Source organism: Sapajus apella, unplaced genomic scaffold (genome assembly GCF_009761245.1).
Source record: "Sapajus apella isolate SASKATOON/1434 unplaced genomic scaffold, GSC_monkey_1.0 scaffold153, whole genome shotgun sequence".
Taxonomy (NCBI): Eukaryota; Metazoa; Chordata; class Mammalia; order Primates; family Cebidae; genus Sapajus; species Sapajus apella.
Window position 1 is genome coordinate 1756965 of NW_022437093.1, and position 15316 is coordinate 1772280.

General features: G+C 35.1%; 1 protein-coding gene across 1 annotated transcript in view; it reads right to left on the reverse strand.

Moving 5' to 3' along the window:
* Nucleotides 1–15316, reverse strand: part of EFCAB13 (EF-hand calcium binding domain 13) — a 237660-nt gene that overhangs the window by 137328 nt on the left and 85016 nt on the right. Inside the window, exons 24-26 of the mRNA XM_032265955.1 lie at nucleotides 9886–9957; nucleotides 1228–1365; nucleotides 837–905 (exon numbers count right to left, since the gene is read on the reverse strand). Coding sequence (XP_032121846.1) covers nucleotides 837–905; nucleotides 1228–1365; nucleotides 9886–9957 — 279 coding nt within the window. The remainder of the gene's footprint in view (nucleotides 1–836; nucleotides 906–1227; nucleotides 1366–9885; nucleotides 9958–15316) is intronic.

Genomic DNA, 15316 nt, shown 5'->3' on the forward strand with positions numbered 1-15316 from the left:
CAATGTTTGTATTCCATGATTGTTTTAATGTCTCATTGTATTGAAATTTCAAAACAGACTTTAAAAAGCTGAGTTAAGCACTTAGTTAAAGTTTTTGACAAAGAGCAAGGGAGTAAACCCAAATACATAAGAAGAAATAAAGAAGAAAAATAAGAAAAGAGCGAATGACACTAGAGGTGATTAAAGAAACTAAACCAGATTATTCTGATAATAAGAGAAAAACCTTGGACAAAACCAATAAAGAAAAAAATGCAACATAACAGAATCCATGAAAAGAGAGAAAGAAACACAGAGATAATTTTTTAAGTAATTAAGGATGTTGTGAAAAATGTGTATCCACAAATTTGAAAACCTAGGGTTTTAAAAATATATATTTCTATATCATTTAAATGACACAATGAAAAAGGGGCCTTGGCAGAGTTTTGTTAAAAGTTAAATACGTGGCCAAGCATGGTGGCTCATGCCTGTAATCCCAGCACTTTGGAAAGCCGAGGTGGGCAGATCACCTGAAGTCAGGAGTTTGAGACAAGCCTGGCCAATGTGGTAAAATCCCATCTCTACTAAAAAATACAAAAACTAGCCAGGTGTGGTGGTACACAGCTGTAATCCCGTCTACTTGGGAGGCTGAAGCATGAGAATTGCTTGAACCCAGGAGGCAGAGGTTGCAAGATCATGCCACTGTACTCTAGCCTGGGCAAGACTCTATATCAAAAAAAAAAAAAAAAAAAAAAGTTATACACACACACACATACACACACACACACACACACACCCCTACACATATCAAGCCAGAGACATGAAGTTTCTGTTTATATTCCTTTAAATTTCATACTTACTTTGGCATTCAATAAATTCATCAGTGTTGGCCAATTCTTTGATAAAATCCTTAAAATGCACCACTTCATCTTTAAAAAAAGGGAAGTAACAATTTAGATACTGTTGTTAAAATGACCATTTGATGTTATAAAGCCAAAGCTATGAAATATGAAAATAAAGTGGAGAAATGAATTATCTTGTGTTGTATACGATATGCATGTCAGATCCAAAATAAAGTTGCCAGACATATAACTGTGAAAATAAATTCCTTCAATACAAACTCATCAATTAAAAACTAGAAAAATAGTTTTGATATTTCTTTTAAAAGATAATTTAGTTGTATCTCCTTAGGCATTTAGTTTCTTCTGACATACTCCAACTTTGTTAATTTAAAGTGAAATAATTACTCACCATTAGGATTAGTATTATCCAAAGCTTTCTGTATTTTATCATCCGTCAGACAGATTCCTATGGCATTTAAATTTTCCTGGAGACCAGAAATGGCTGTAACATCATTTTTGTGAATGCTGTTGTTGTAAAATTTATCTTCTGGGAGGAGATAATCACTTTCAGTTAGAAAGAAATTTTCATGTTTCTCCTTTATATTTTAAAGATAGGTGGTTAAAATTTCCCAACATACGAAATTACACTTAAGAAAAATGACAGTATCATTTCTTTGTATTATGTCCTTCTCTGTTGCCAAAATAACAAACAAGTTAGCTGACAAGAAATGGACACCAAAAACAAACAAACAAACAAACAAATGTAAGTGATAAAATCTGGGGAAGGGAAGAGAAGAGCAATAAAAAGAAGATAAAAAAGAGCAATAGAAAAAATATATTTCTTAAGGTCATATACACAAATTTTGCAACAATACCAAATTTGTATACATTGAACAAAAGCCTTCAAAGTAAGTAAAGCAAAAACTGACATAATTAAAGGGGGAATAAATGATTCCACAGTAAAAATTAGGAATTTAAACACCTTGCTATCAGTAATTAATAGAACAAGTAGAATAAAAAACAGTAAGAATTAGAAGACCAGACAAGATTAGTAAATATTGTAACCTAATTAATATTTACAGAACGATACCCAATAAATGTAGAATGCAAATTCTCTCAGATACACATGGAACATACACTTAGCTAGACCATAACCAGGGCCGTAAATAAATCTTAATTAATTTAAGAATTTAAATCATGCAAAATGTATTCTCTGGCCAAACTTAATAAATAAGAAATCAGATTTGGCACAGTGGCTCAGACCTATAATCCCAACACTTTTGGAGGCCAAGGCAGAAGAATTGCTTGAGCCCAGGAGTTCAAGACCAGCCTGAGACACAAAGTGAGACCCCATTTCTACCAAAAAAAAAAAAAAAAGTTTAAAATTAGCCAGGCATAGTGGTGTATGCCTGTAGTCTCAGTTACTTGGGAGCCTGAGGCAAGAGGCTGCTTGAGCTCAAGAGGTGAAGGTTGCAGTGAGCCACGATCGTGCCACTTGCACTCCAGCCTAAGCAACAAGCAAGACCCTCTCCCTAAAACAAATAAATAAATACATTAGAAATCAACAATAATTAAGATTTCTAGAAAACGGCCCAATATTTGGAAATTAAAGGCTATATTTCTAAATAACTCATACTACAAAGAAAAACATAATTTGGTAAATTAGAAAATATTTTAGTAAATGATAAAGCACAACATAACATTTGTGAGATGCAATGAAAGACACATTAGGGGCCGGGCGTGATAGCTAATGCCTGTAATCCCAGCACTTTGGAAGGCCGAAGCAGGTAATCACAGGTCAGGCAATTAAGGCCATCCAGGCTAACATGGTGAAACCCTGTCTCTACTAAAAATACAAAAATTAGCCAGGTGTGGTGGCATGCACCTGTAATCCCAGCTACTCAGGAGGCTGAGGCAGGAGAATTGCTTGAACCCAGGAGGTGGAGGTTGCAGTGAGCTGAGATCATGCCACTGCACTCCAGCCTGGGTGACAGAGCAAGAATCTATCTAAAAAGCAACAAAAACAACAACCAAAAAAAAAAAAAAAAACATGTTGCAGTTTTAAATGTTAAAAAAGAATAAAAATCAGTTATCTAAGCTTCTATCTTAACAAGCTAGCAATAAAGGGTAAATGAAGCCCAAAGAAAACAAAGACCAAGTGATAGTAAAAATAAAAATATAAACCAATGAAAAAGAAAAACAAAGAGAAAAGTTAACAAAAATTAACAAAATCAACATTTGTGTAAAATTATTAATAAATTTAATAACCCCCTAGCAAGACTGGTTACAGACAAAAAAGAGAAAACAGAAATTACAAACATCAGAAATGAAAAATAAAAATAAGACATCATATTACAGATATTAAAAGGATAGTAAGGGGCTATTATGAACAACTTTATGACAATAAATCTGACAAATTACATAAAATAAATGAATTTTGACAAGACACAGTTCCACTTATAGAAAGTATATTTCTTCTTTATGATACTTACAGAAAGATATAGTGACAACTACAGAAAGATTTAGAAGAAGGAGGCTCTAAACAGCTCCACATTCATTGAATAAATAGAGCTCAATATTTTAAATCTTCAGGAATAGATGTCTCCACTGGTGAATTCTACCAAACATTTAATGAAAAAAAAATAATCCTAATCCTAATCATAAACTGATATGGTTTGGCTGTGTCTCCCCCCCCAAATCTCGCCTTGAATTGTAATAATCTCCATGTGTCAAGGGCAGGCCAGGTGGATAAAATTGAATCATGGGGACAGCATCCCCATACTGTTCTTGTGGTAATGAATAAGTCTCATGAGATCTGATGGTTTTATAAATGGGAATTCCCCTGCACAAGCTCTCTTGCCTGCTGCCATGTAAGAGATAACTTTGCTCCTCATTCACCTTCCAACATGATTGTGAGGCTACCCCAGCCATGTGGAACTGTGAGTCAATTAAATGTCTTTCTTTTATAAATTACCCAGTCTTGAGTATTTCTTTATTAGCAGCATTAGAACAAACTAATACACAAACTCAACCAGAAATAAAAGTGGGAGGGAAAACTTCCCAATTCATTTTATAAGGCCAGCATATCCCTAACACCAAAATCTGAAAAAGACACTAAAGAAAATTGTAGACCAATATCCCTCATAAACATATACTCAAAAATCTTTATTAAAGTATTAGAAAATAAATAAGGTTAAGAGCTCTGTTGTATAACATGGTGATGTGACTACAGTTAATAACAATGTATAATATTTTTGAAAATTGCTAAGAGAAAATATTTTAAGTGTTCTCATCACAAAAATAGGTGAGGTAGAGCATATGTTAATTAGTTCAATTTAGCCATTCCACAACCTATGTACATATTTTGATAAATCACACAATATATAAGACATACGATTTGTATTTGTCCATTTAAAAACTAATGGGTGACTATAGTTAATAATTTTCTGAATGTTCTCACTACAAAGAAATGATAAATATTTGAGCTGATGGTGTGAAAGGAAAATAAATCTCAGTACCCCAAAATCACTAAGCTAAAGGGAAAAGTCAAGCTGGGAACTGTGTCAAGCAAACCTGCCTCCCATTCTATTCCTAAATAAGACAGCAACAGAGATTAAAAGAAAAAGAAAAAAAGCTATGTAACTCCCTCACAATTTGTCCATAAAAAAATTCCCTGCTTCAAGTTGTTTTCCCCCCACCCTTCCAGACCAAACCAATGTACATCTTACATGTACTCATTGATATCTCATATCTTCCTAAAATGTATAAAACCAAGCTGTGCCCCAGCTTAAAACAAAACAATATACCTATTATCAAAGTTTCAGAAGGAGAAGAAAGAAATAAAGAAAAAATGTATTCAAAGAAATAATGGAAGAAAACTTCCCAAGCCTGGGGAAGAAAATAGATATCCAGGAAGTCTAAAGACACAAAATAAGATGAATTCAAAGAGATCCACATTGGGATACGTTACAATAAAATTGTCAAATCTTAAAGGCAGAGAGATTTTTGAATGCAGCAAGGGGAAAAGTGACTTGTTAAGTATGAGGGAACCTTCATAAGACTCTCAGTGGATTTTTCAACAGGAACCTTGTAGGCCAGAAGGGAATGGGAGAATACATTCAAAATGAGAAAAAAAAAAAAAAACCCTGCCAACCAAGGATATTATACCCTATCTTTGAAAGATATCTTTGAAAGAAATCCTATCTTTCAAAGATGAAAGAGAGATAAAGACTTTCTCAGACAAACAAAAGCTGAGGTAGTTCATTCACCAATAGATCTGCATTACAAAAAATGCTAAGGAGAATTCCTCAAGCTAAAAAAAAGATGCTAATTAGTAACATGAAAAACATACAAAAGTATAAAAGTAACTGGTAAAAGTAGGCATATAACCAAATTCAAAACACTCAAATACTGTAATGGCAATATGTAAATCAATTATATTCTCTAGTACAAATATTAAAAGACCAGTCTATTAAAAACAGCTATAGTTATAATAATTTGGCAAGGAATATAACTTTTAAAACATGTAAAACGTGATATCAAAAACATAAAATGTGGAGGGAGGTAAAGTAAATGTGTAGAGTTTCTGTATGATCAAAATTAAGTTATCACTTTTAAATAGCCTTTTATGCATATAAGATGTTTATGTAAGCCCCAGTGTAACTACAAGGCAAAAGCCTACAGTAAATACACAAAACATAGTAAGATTCAAAGCATACTACTACACAAAACCATCAAAATACAAAAGAAGAAAGTAAGAGTGGAAGAAAGAAACAAAGGATATATAAAACAACAGAAAACAATGAAGAAATGGCACTAGTCAGTCCTTACTATCAATAATTACTTTGAATACAAACTAAATCCTCCAATAAAAAGGCATAGAGTGGAGGAATGTACATAAAAAATAAGACCCAACTACATGCTAAACCCTAGAGACTCATTTCATCTTAAAGAACACTCATAGACTGAAAGTGAAGGGACGAAAAAAGATATTCTACAAAAAGGGAAACCAAAAGAGAACAAGGGTACTTGTATCACACAAAATAGATCTTAAGTCAAAAACTCTAAAAAGAGACAAAGAGGGTCATTATATACTGATAAAATGGTCAATTCATCAAAAATATATAAAAATTGTAAATATATGTGCTCCCAACATTGGAACACCTTAACATATAAAACAAACAATAAGAGATTTGAAAGAGATATAGACTACAATATTATAATAGTAGGAGATATCAAAATCTCACTTGCAACAATAGAGAAATCATCTAGACATAAAATCAGGAAACACTGGCCTTCTGGGTTTGAACTATGTTTTAGACCAAATGGACTAACAGCTGAAGAACGTGCATTCTTCTCAAGTGAACATAGAATATTCTCCAGTTAGAGTATATGTTAGGCAACAAAAGTGGTCTTAACAAATTTAAGAAGATTGAAATAATATTAAGTATCTTTTCTGACCACAATGGTATGAAACTGCAAATCAGTAATAGAAGAAATCATGGAAAATCCACAAATACGTGAATATTTACACAATATGTTCCTCAACAACTATTGGGTCAGAAATGAAATTAAGGGGAACTTTAAAAAACATCTTGAGATAAATTAACATGGAAATACAGCATATGAATACATAAGGAGCACAGTAAAAGCAGTGCTAAAAGACAAGTTTATACCTTCATAGTAAGGACTTACTAGTGCCATTAAACGCCTACATTAAAAAGAAAATAAAGATCTCAAACAACTGAATGCTACACCACAAGGAACTTGAGAAAGAAGAACAAATTAAGCCCAAAGTTAACAGAAGAAAGGAAATAACAAATATATAACAGAAATAAATGAAATGGAGACTAGGAGACTAGAAAAACAAGATAAAAGATTAACAAATCTAAGAATTGGGGTGTTTTAAAAAGATAAACAAAACTGATAAACTCCCAAGGCAGACAATATCCCTGGTGAATACAGACACAAAAATCCTCAGCAAAGTTTTATTAAATCAAATTCAGCAGTACAGAAAAGGCATGATACAGCATGATAAATGAGATATATCTCAGAAATGCAAGATTGGTTCAATCTTTAAAAGTTAATCAATGAAATTCACCATATCAACAGATAAAGGAAAACTATATTATCATATTAATAAATATGCAAAAAGCATCTGATACACATCAACATCCATTCATAACAACTCTAAGCAAATTGAAATAGAAGAAAAATTCCTCATTGTAATAGGCATATATTTTTAAAACCTACAGCTAAAGTCAAACTTAATGGTGAAAGATTGGATGATTTCCTCCTAAGAACAAGAAACAAGAAGAGGCATCTGTTTTCACATTCCTATTAAATATTACACTAGACAGATCCTAGTCAACGCAATCATGGGAATGGGTGAGAGAAATAAAAGACATACTAATTAGAAAGAGAAAAAAGAAAACTATCTTTTTTCAGAGATGACTATATACATAGAAAAGCCCAAACAGTTTACCAAAAAAGCTACTAAACCTATTGAGTTCATTAATGTTACAGAACACAAGGTCAACATGCAAAAATCAATTACACTCTTATGATTATGAATAATCGGAAATGTACAATTTGAAAGGACCTTGTGTGTATGTGTGTATGTGTGTATGTGCACGTGCATATGCATATGTGTGTAAAATAAAATATAGGTTTGTAAGCTAAAAACTATAACAACATTGTAGAGAAAAATCCAAGGTGAGCTATAAGGAGAGAGAGGTTGTGTTTATGGATCAGAGATTCAACATTGTTAAGATTTTGATTCTCCCTAAATTGATTTATAAATTTAACATAGTTCCAATAAAAATTGCAGAAATTCTAAAATTTGTAAAGGAAAATTAAAAACAAGAAGATTTACAACAATGTTGAAAATGAATGATATTAAAATATTCAAACTACCTAATTTCAACTTTCAATAAAGCTATAGTAATCAAAACAGTATAATAATAATGAAAGAACAGACCCATAAATCAATAAAACAATAGAGAGCACAGAAATAGACCCACATACACATAGTCAATTGATTTTTGACAAAAATACAAAGGCAATTCAAGAAAGAATGCATTTGTGTCTTCAACAAATGGTACTGGAACAATTAAACATACGTTTGCAAAAACAAAAAAAAAGTGAATCTCCACCAATATAAAATCTTCATTTATATAAAATTTAACATGAGTAATAGCCCTAAATATAAAATCTAAGACTATAAGACTTCTATAGAAAAAAGAAAAAGGAGAAAATCTTTACAACATGGGTTTAGGTAAAGGTTAGGTCAGACCAGGTAGAAAAAAGCAAAAAAAAAAAAAAAAAATTATACATTAGGCTTCATCAACATTAAAAACTACTGTTCTCTGAAAGACAATGTTAAGAAAATGGAAAGATAAACCACAGACTGGAAGAAAATATTTGCAAACACGTATATAATAACATTGTCCAGAATATATAAAGAACTCTCAAAACTTAGTAAGAAGAAACAGTCTTTTTTTTTTTTTTTTTGACAGAGTCTTGCTCTGTCACCCAGGCTGGAGTGCAGTGGCACAAACTCAGCTCACTGCAACCTCCACCTCCTGGGTTCAAGCAATTCCCTTGCCTCAGCCTCCCGAGTATCTGGGACTGCACAGGCAGTCCCAGGTACACATCACCACACCTGACTAATTTTTGTATTTTTAGTAGAGACAGGGTTTTGCCTTGCTGGCCAGGCTTGTCTTGAATTCCTGACCTCAGGTCATCTACCAACCTCAGCCTCCCAAAGTGCTAGGATTACAGGTGTGAGCCACCATGCCCAGCCCTTAATTATTTCTAATGGGCAGAAAGTTGGATACTTTACCAAAGATGTAGAGACAGCAAATATGTGTGTTGGTGGGGGGGAGGAGGCGTATATAAAAGACTTTCAAACCCATGATTAGTCATAAGGAAAATGCAAACCATAATGAAATACCACTAAACACTATTAGAAAGGCTAATTTTTTAAAAATTCCTGATATTTTTATAAAGTGTTGGCTAGGATGCAGCACAACTAGAACTGCTATACATTGCTGTTGGGAAAGCACTTTGGAAAGACACTGCAAAACAGTTTGGCAGTTTTTGATCAATTTAAACATACACTCACCATATATCTCAGTAATCCTAGTTCTAGGTATTTAACTAAGAGAAATGAAAACATACATCCACAGAAAAACCTGTACATAATTGTTTATAGCAGCTTCATTCATAATCACCAAAAACTGAGAATAACTCAATGGTCCATCAATGGCAAATGGATAAACAAATTGTGGTACTTTCATAAAATGGAATTCTACTCATATATAGAAGGAACCAAACAATGTGCAAAAAATGGATGAATATAAAAATATTATTCTAAGGAAGCCAGACTCAAACCACTTCATATTTAATCATTACATTTACAAGATATTCCACAAAAGGCAAAACTACAGGGACAAAGAATGAATCAGTAGTTGCCAGGGTTGAGGGTAGAGGAAGAAATGGATTACCAAAAGGGCACAAGAGACTTCTGTGCGGTGATATAGTCTATATGCTGTGTATAGGAAGGGTTACATGACATTATTTTTAAGAATCCAAAGAACTGTATTCCTAAAAAGAGTAAATTTTGCTATATATGTTATACCTCAAAAAGCATAAATGTTTTAAAAAATGTGATCAAGAGAGTTGCTGAACATACATGAGAACATAACAGATAGTGATAAAGTCAATTTCACCGGATTTGTCAAAAGTTTTAAAAATTATTTTCTAATAAATTCAAAAGTCAAATATGCATACTGAATAACCTCAAAGAATAATATACAATCTAGTAATTTTCTAGTACTACTAAGTAAGACTACTAAAAATTTTGAGTTTGGGTTAAGCTTAGCAATATTTGCCTTAGAATTCAAACAGAAGTTATGTAATCTAATCTTGTGTTGTTTTATATTCATATTATATTGCTTCTTACTTACCTGTGCTTTAACTATTGAAACCTGTATTGTTTTTAACCTATAAACCACTGCTTGCCTTTCTAGATCTGGGCAGCAAGTACATATTAAATAAAACTTACCTGCAGCTTCAGGAATTGTCAATATATCAGAGAATTTAGTCATAAATTCTTGAATGGTAACCTTGCCACTTTCTGTAATGCAAATCATAATTTAAATAAATGAAAGAATTACTGCTTCAGAATTAATTAATATAACTAAAGCTAATAGTCAAATTATAACAAAGGTTAGAAGCTTGGGAGTAAGGCTAGGCTATTTCTTCTCCCTTACGTCTTGCATGCATATGACTATCAAATTTCTGCTCATTCTATTTCCAAATACTTCTTGAATTTACTGCTGCATTAACTAATACCTATGTTATTGCAATAGCATCTTTAAAAACCTTTGCCACCAGTCTCATCCTCCATTTGTTTTTCACAGTATGGCAAGGGAGGTATTCCTCTTAAAAAAAAATTGATTATTCCTATAATAAAACCCTTCAGTAGCTCCTAATTGCCTACAAAACTACAGAATAAATATAACATTGAGGAGGTGAGGGAGGGAAATTATAGACCCATATTACTCATACATGTGTTAAAGTATAAGTAAAATACTACTAAATAGGATTCAGCAGTACAATGAAAAAAATATTCAAGATACTTTCAGAACATGCATTCTTATTGAGGGTGATACTGCTCTTAAGGGATAAAACTGGTTCTTAGGGGGAAAAAATCACAGATACTACAATACTTTGTGGCTATAGTACTTAAACAGATATATGGTGTATCTTTGGTATTAAATTTTCACAGGGTGTGGGGGATAATTAGGAAGTAAAATGTCTATAAAGCCTCCTTAGAGGACTGAGGGGAAAAAAGGTTAGAAACACTGCTTTAGTATGACAGTAGACACCTAAATTGAATCTCTCCAGATGGTCTCCAAAAAATTCATAAAAATTAACAAATATGGCAAGTAAAATAACTTAGAGTCCATGCCTACAGTGTAACTAAGAGGCAGAATATTGAATACTTTCGTTTGCATGTAAGTCAGGAAATAAAAATCTAGAACCAGCACAGTCAGCTTCACAGCCTACACCGTGGTGGCTCATGCCTGTAATCCCAGGACTTTGGGAGACTGAAGTGGGCAGATCACTTAAGGTCAAGAGTTCCAAACCAGCCTGGCCAACATGGTGAAAGCCCATCTCTACTAAAAATATGAAAATTGGCTGGGTGTGGTGGCAGGCGCCTGTAATCCCAGCTACTCAGGAGGCTGAGGCAGAAGAATTGCTTGAACCTGGGAGATAGAGGTTGCAGTAAGCCGACAATGTGCCAGTGCACGTTATCCTTCCCCAACTTTCATCATAAGTTTAGTGTTCACCATTCCTTTTCTTAATGCAATGATGTTCACTTAACATCATTGACAGGTACTTGAAAATCCTGACTTTAAGCAAAAGGACATAATAAAATCAGTTTTACCACAGGCTAATTGATATAAACAAGAGTTATATTCCTATGGCATATTTCTTTTCAGAAAAACATTACTGGCCAGGCACAGTAATTATAGTAATTATAGGCTCACGCCTATAATTCCAGCACTTTGGGAGGACAAGGTGGGTAAATTACCTGAGGTCAGGAGTTCAAAACCAGCCTGACCAATATGGAGAAACCCTATCTCTACTAAAAATACAAAATTGGCCAGGCATGGTGGCGCAAGCCTGTAATCCCAGCTACTCAGGAGGCTGAGGCAGGAGAACCACTTGAATCTGGGAGACAGAGGTTGCAGTGAGCCGAGATTGCACCATTATACTCCAGCCTAGCTAACAAGAGTGAAACTCTGTCTCAAAAACAAAAAAAAATTAGCAAACTTAAAAACAAAGACTCAAAACACTTCTAGTATTAAACACTGAACAAAATGTGAGCTACACCTACTTTTAAAAAGGATTAATAAAACAAAATAATTACCCAATTTCTAGTGAATCAGAGTGACAGCAGTTGTAGTGGTGGTAGGTTAAATCAAGTAATAAATATCTGCAGAGTGAAAATTTTATGGAGCACCTCCTACCATCATGCAGTTCAAAAATAACAAATATGGCAAATCTACAAAGCAGTAACAATTAGACTTATAGTTGACCTCTAAACAGAATTAATGGAACCCAGGATACAACAAAATGACATATTAAAATATTGAAAGACAATAACTAACAATCTAGAATTCTGTGCCCACAGAAAATAATCTTTGATTGCAAAGGAAAACTAAAGACATTTTGAGCCAGAAACTCAGATAATTCTTACTAAGGAAATACTAAATGCTAACCTAATGGAAAGTGATAGATGAAGAAATCCATTAAATTCACTAATTCTGTGCATTACAGACACAGAAATTCATTAAAAGAGTAAATGTGGGTAAATTTAAATAAATATTCAAAATAATAATGTTTTATATAATTCACAATATTTATACAGTTCAAATATACAATGTTTTATATAATCAAAAGATTTATACAGTTAAAATACACAAACTGTGGGTTCCTCCCTATAATACCACAGCTGATGCTTTCTGGAAAGCACCACCTTCTGGCAGAAGGCCAGCCAGCACAAAAAGAGAACATTAAGTCACCAAAACTAAGAACCCTCAAGGAGTCCATTGCACAAGAATAGCACATAAATTGATAAGAGATGAATGAGAGGAGATCATGGCAGACAAGAGGCAGGACTAGATTGCAGCTCTGGACAGAGCAGACAGGCAACAGCTCGCATTGTGAATTTTAGTTCCAGATGAACTGCAAGAACAAACCAGCAATGCTGAGAGGGCCCACAGACCCTCTGAAGGAAGCAGACTGCTTCTGCAAAACAACCCCAAAACTCTGAGTACCCCAACTGCAGAAGTGAGAAAGAGAACCTCCTCTCCCAAACCCCATTGGAGAAGCTGAAGGTCTGTTTGCGGGAGAAGTTTCCAGCTTTATGTGGAAATGAGTCACTTTAGAGAGCTAAGCAAAATACAGGGGTAGAGGAAGCAGCAGAAAGGCCCTGGGAGCTTGATGGCCCTGGGAGCTTCATTCCTGCTGGCACCACAGGGATCCAATGGGAAAGTAGCAGTGGGTAAAACTGCACAGTGCAAAGTAAATCTCTAGATGAACTTTGTAACAATTGGAACAGGGTGAGAAGCCACCTGGCCAGAACCCCAGGAAGGGCACAAATCCTGTGTGCAGACTCCATAGGCAGGGGAGGAACCAAGCCCTTTTCTTTCCCAACTGGGAGGCAGTTAGCCTGGGGTGGGTTTTCAAGCCCATATCTCCCTCCGCTTGGCAAAAGTCTGGGGGCTGCTGTGGGTGGCACAGTGGGAGTGAGACTGGCCTTTCAGTTTGCATGGGAGCTGGGCAAGGCCTGTGACTGTCAGCTTCCCTCACTTCACAGACAACCTACATGACTCAGCAAAGGCAGCCATAATCCTCCTATGTACACAACTCCAGTGACCTGGGAATCTCGCCCCCATACCCCACAGCAGCTACAGCAAGACCTATCCAGGGAGAGCCTGAGCTCAGACACACCTAGCCTCACCCCCACCTGATGGTCCTTCCCTACCCACCCTGGTAGCAGAAGACAAAGGGCATATAATCTTGGAAGTTCTTGTGTCCCGCCCACTGCCAGTTCCTCCCCATAATACCACAGCTGATGCTCTCTGGAAAGTGCCACCGCCTGGCAGGAGTCCAACCAGCACAAATATAGAGCATTAAACGACCAAAGCTAAGAATCCTCACAGAGTCCACTGCATCCCTTGCCACCTCCACCAGAACAGGCACTGGTATCCACAGCTGAGAGACCCATAGATAGTTTACATCACAGTACTCTGCACAGACAACCCCCCGTACCAGCCTGGAGCTGGGTAGACTGACTGGGTGGCTAGACCCAGAAGAAAGACAACAATCACTACAGTTTGGCTCACAGGCAGACACATCCATAGGAAAATGGAGAGAGTACTACATCAAGGGAACACCCCATGGAACAAAAGAATCTGAACAACAGCCTTCAGCTCTAGGCCTTCCCTCTGACAGAAGCTACCCAAATGTGAAGGAACCAGAAAACCAACCCTGGTAATATGACAAAATAAAGCTCTTCAACACCCCCCAAAAATCACACTAGTTCACCAGAAATAGATCCAAACCAAAAAGAAATCCCCGATTTACCTGAAAAATGGTTCAGGAAGTTAGTTATTAAGCTAATCAGGGAGGGACCAGAGAGATGCATAGCCCGGAAATCCAAAATATGATACAAGAAGGGGAGAAACAGTCAAGGAAATAGCTTAAAGAAAAAACAATTTAAAATTCAGAAAATTTTGGACACCCTTTTAGAAATGTGAAATGCCCTGGAAAGTTTCAGCAATAGAACAGAACAAGTAGAAGAAAGAAATTCAGAGCTTGAAGATAAGGTCTTCTAATTAACTCAATCCAACAAAGACAAAGAGAAAAGAATAAGAAAATATGAACAAGGCCTCCAAGAAGTCTGTGATTATGTTAAACAATCTAATCTAATAATCGATGTACCTGAGAAAGAAGGAAATTCTAAAAGCCTAGAAAACGTATTTGGGGGAATAATCGAGCAAATTTTCCCTGGCCTTGCTAGAACTCTGGATGTGCAAATACAAAAAGCAAAAGAATACCCAGGAAATTCATCGCAAAAATATCTTTGCCTAGGCACACTGTCATCAGATTAACCAAAGTTAAGATGAAAGAATGACTCTTAAGAGCTGTGAGACAGAAGCAGCAGGTAACCTATAAATAAAAACCTATCAGATTAACATCAGATTTCTCAGCAGAAACCCTACAAGCTAGAAGAGATAGAGCCTTATCTTCAGCCTCCTCAAACAAAACAATTATCAGCCAAGAATTTTACATCCAGTGAAACTAAGTATCATATATGAAGGAAAGATACAGTCTTTTTCAAACAAACAAATGCTAAGGGAATTTACTATTACCAAACTACTACTATAAGAACTGCTAAAAGGAGCTCTAAAGCTGGAAACAAATTTTGGAAACACATCAAAAAAGAACATCTTTAAGCATATATTACACAGGACCTATAAAACAAAAATCAAGTTAAAAAGCAAAAACAAAAAACAAAAAAACAAAGTACACAGACAACAAAGAACATGATGAATGCAATGGTACCTCACATTTCAATACTAACATTGCATGTCAAAGGCCTAAATGCTCCACTAAAAAGATACAGAACCACAGAATGGTTAAGAACTCACCAACCAATCACTGCCTTCAGAGGACTCACCCAGCACACAGACTCACATAAACTTAATTTAAAGGGGTGGAAAAAAGGAGTTTCAAGCAAATGGACACCAAAAGTGAGCAGAGGTAGCTATTCTTACATCAGACAAAACAAACTTTAAAGTAACAGCAGTTAAAAGAGACAAAGAGGGACACTATATAATGGTAAAAGGCCTTGTCCAACAGGAAAATATCACAATTCTAAACATATGTGCACCTAACACTGGAGCACCCAAATTTAT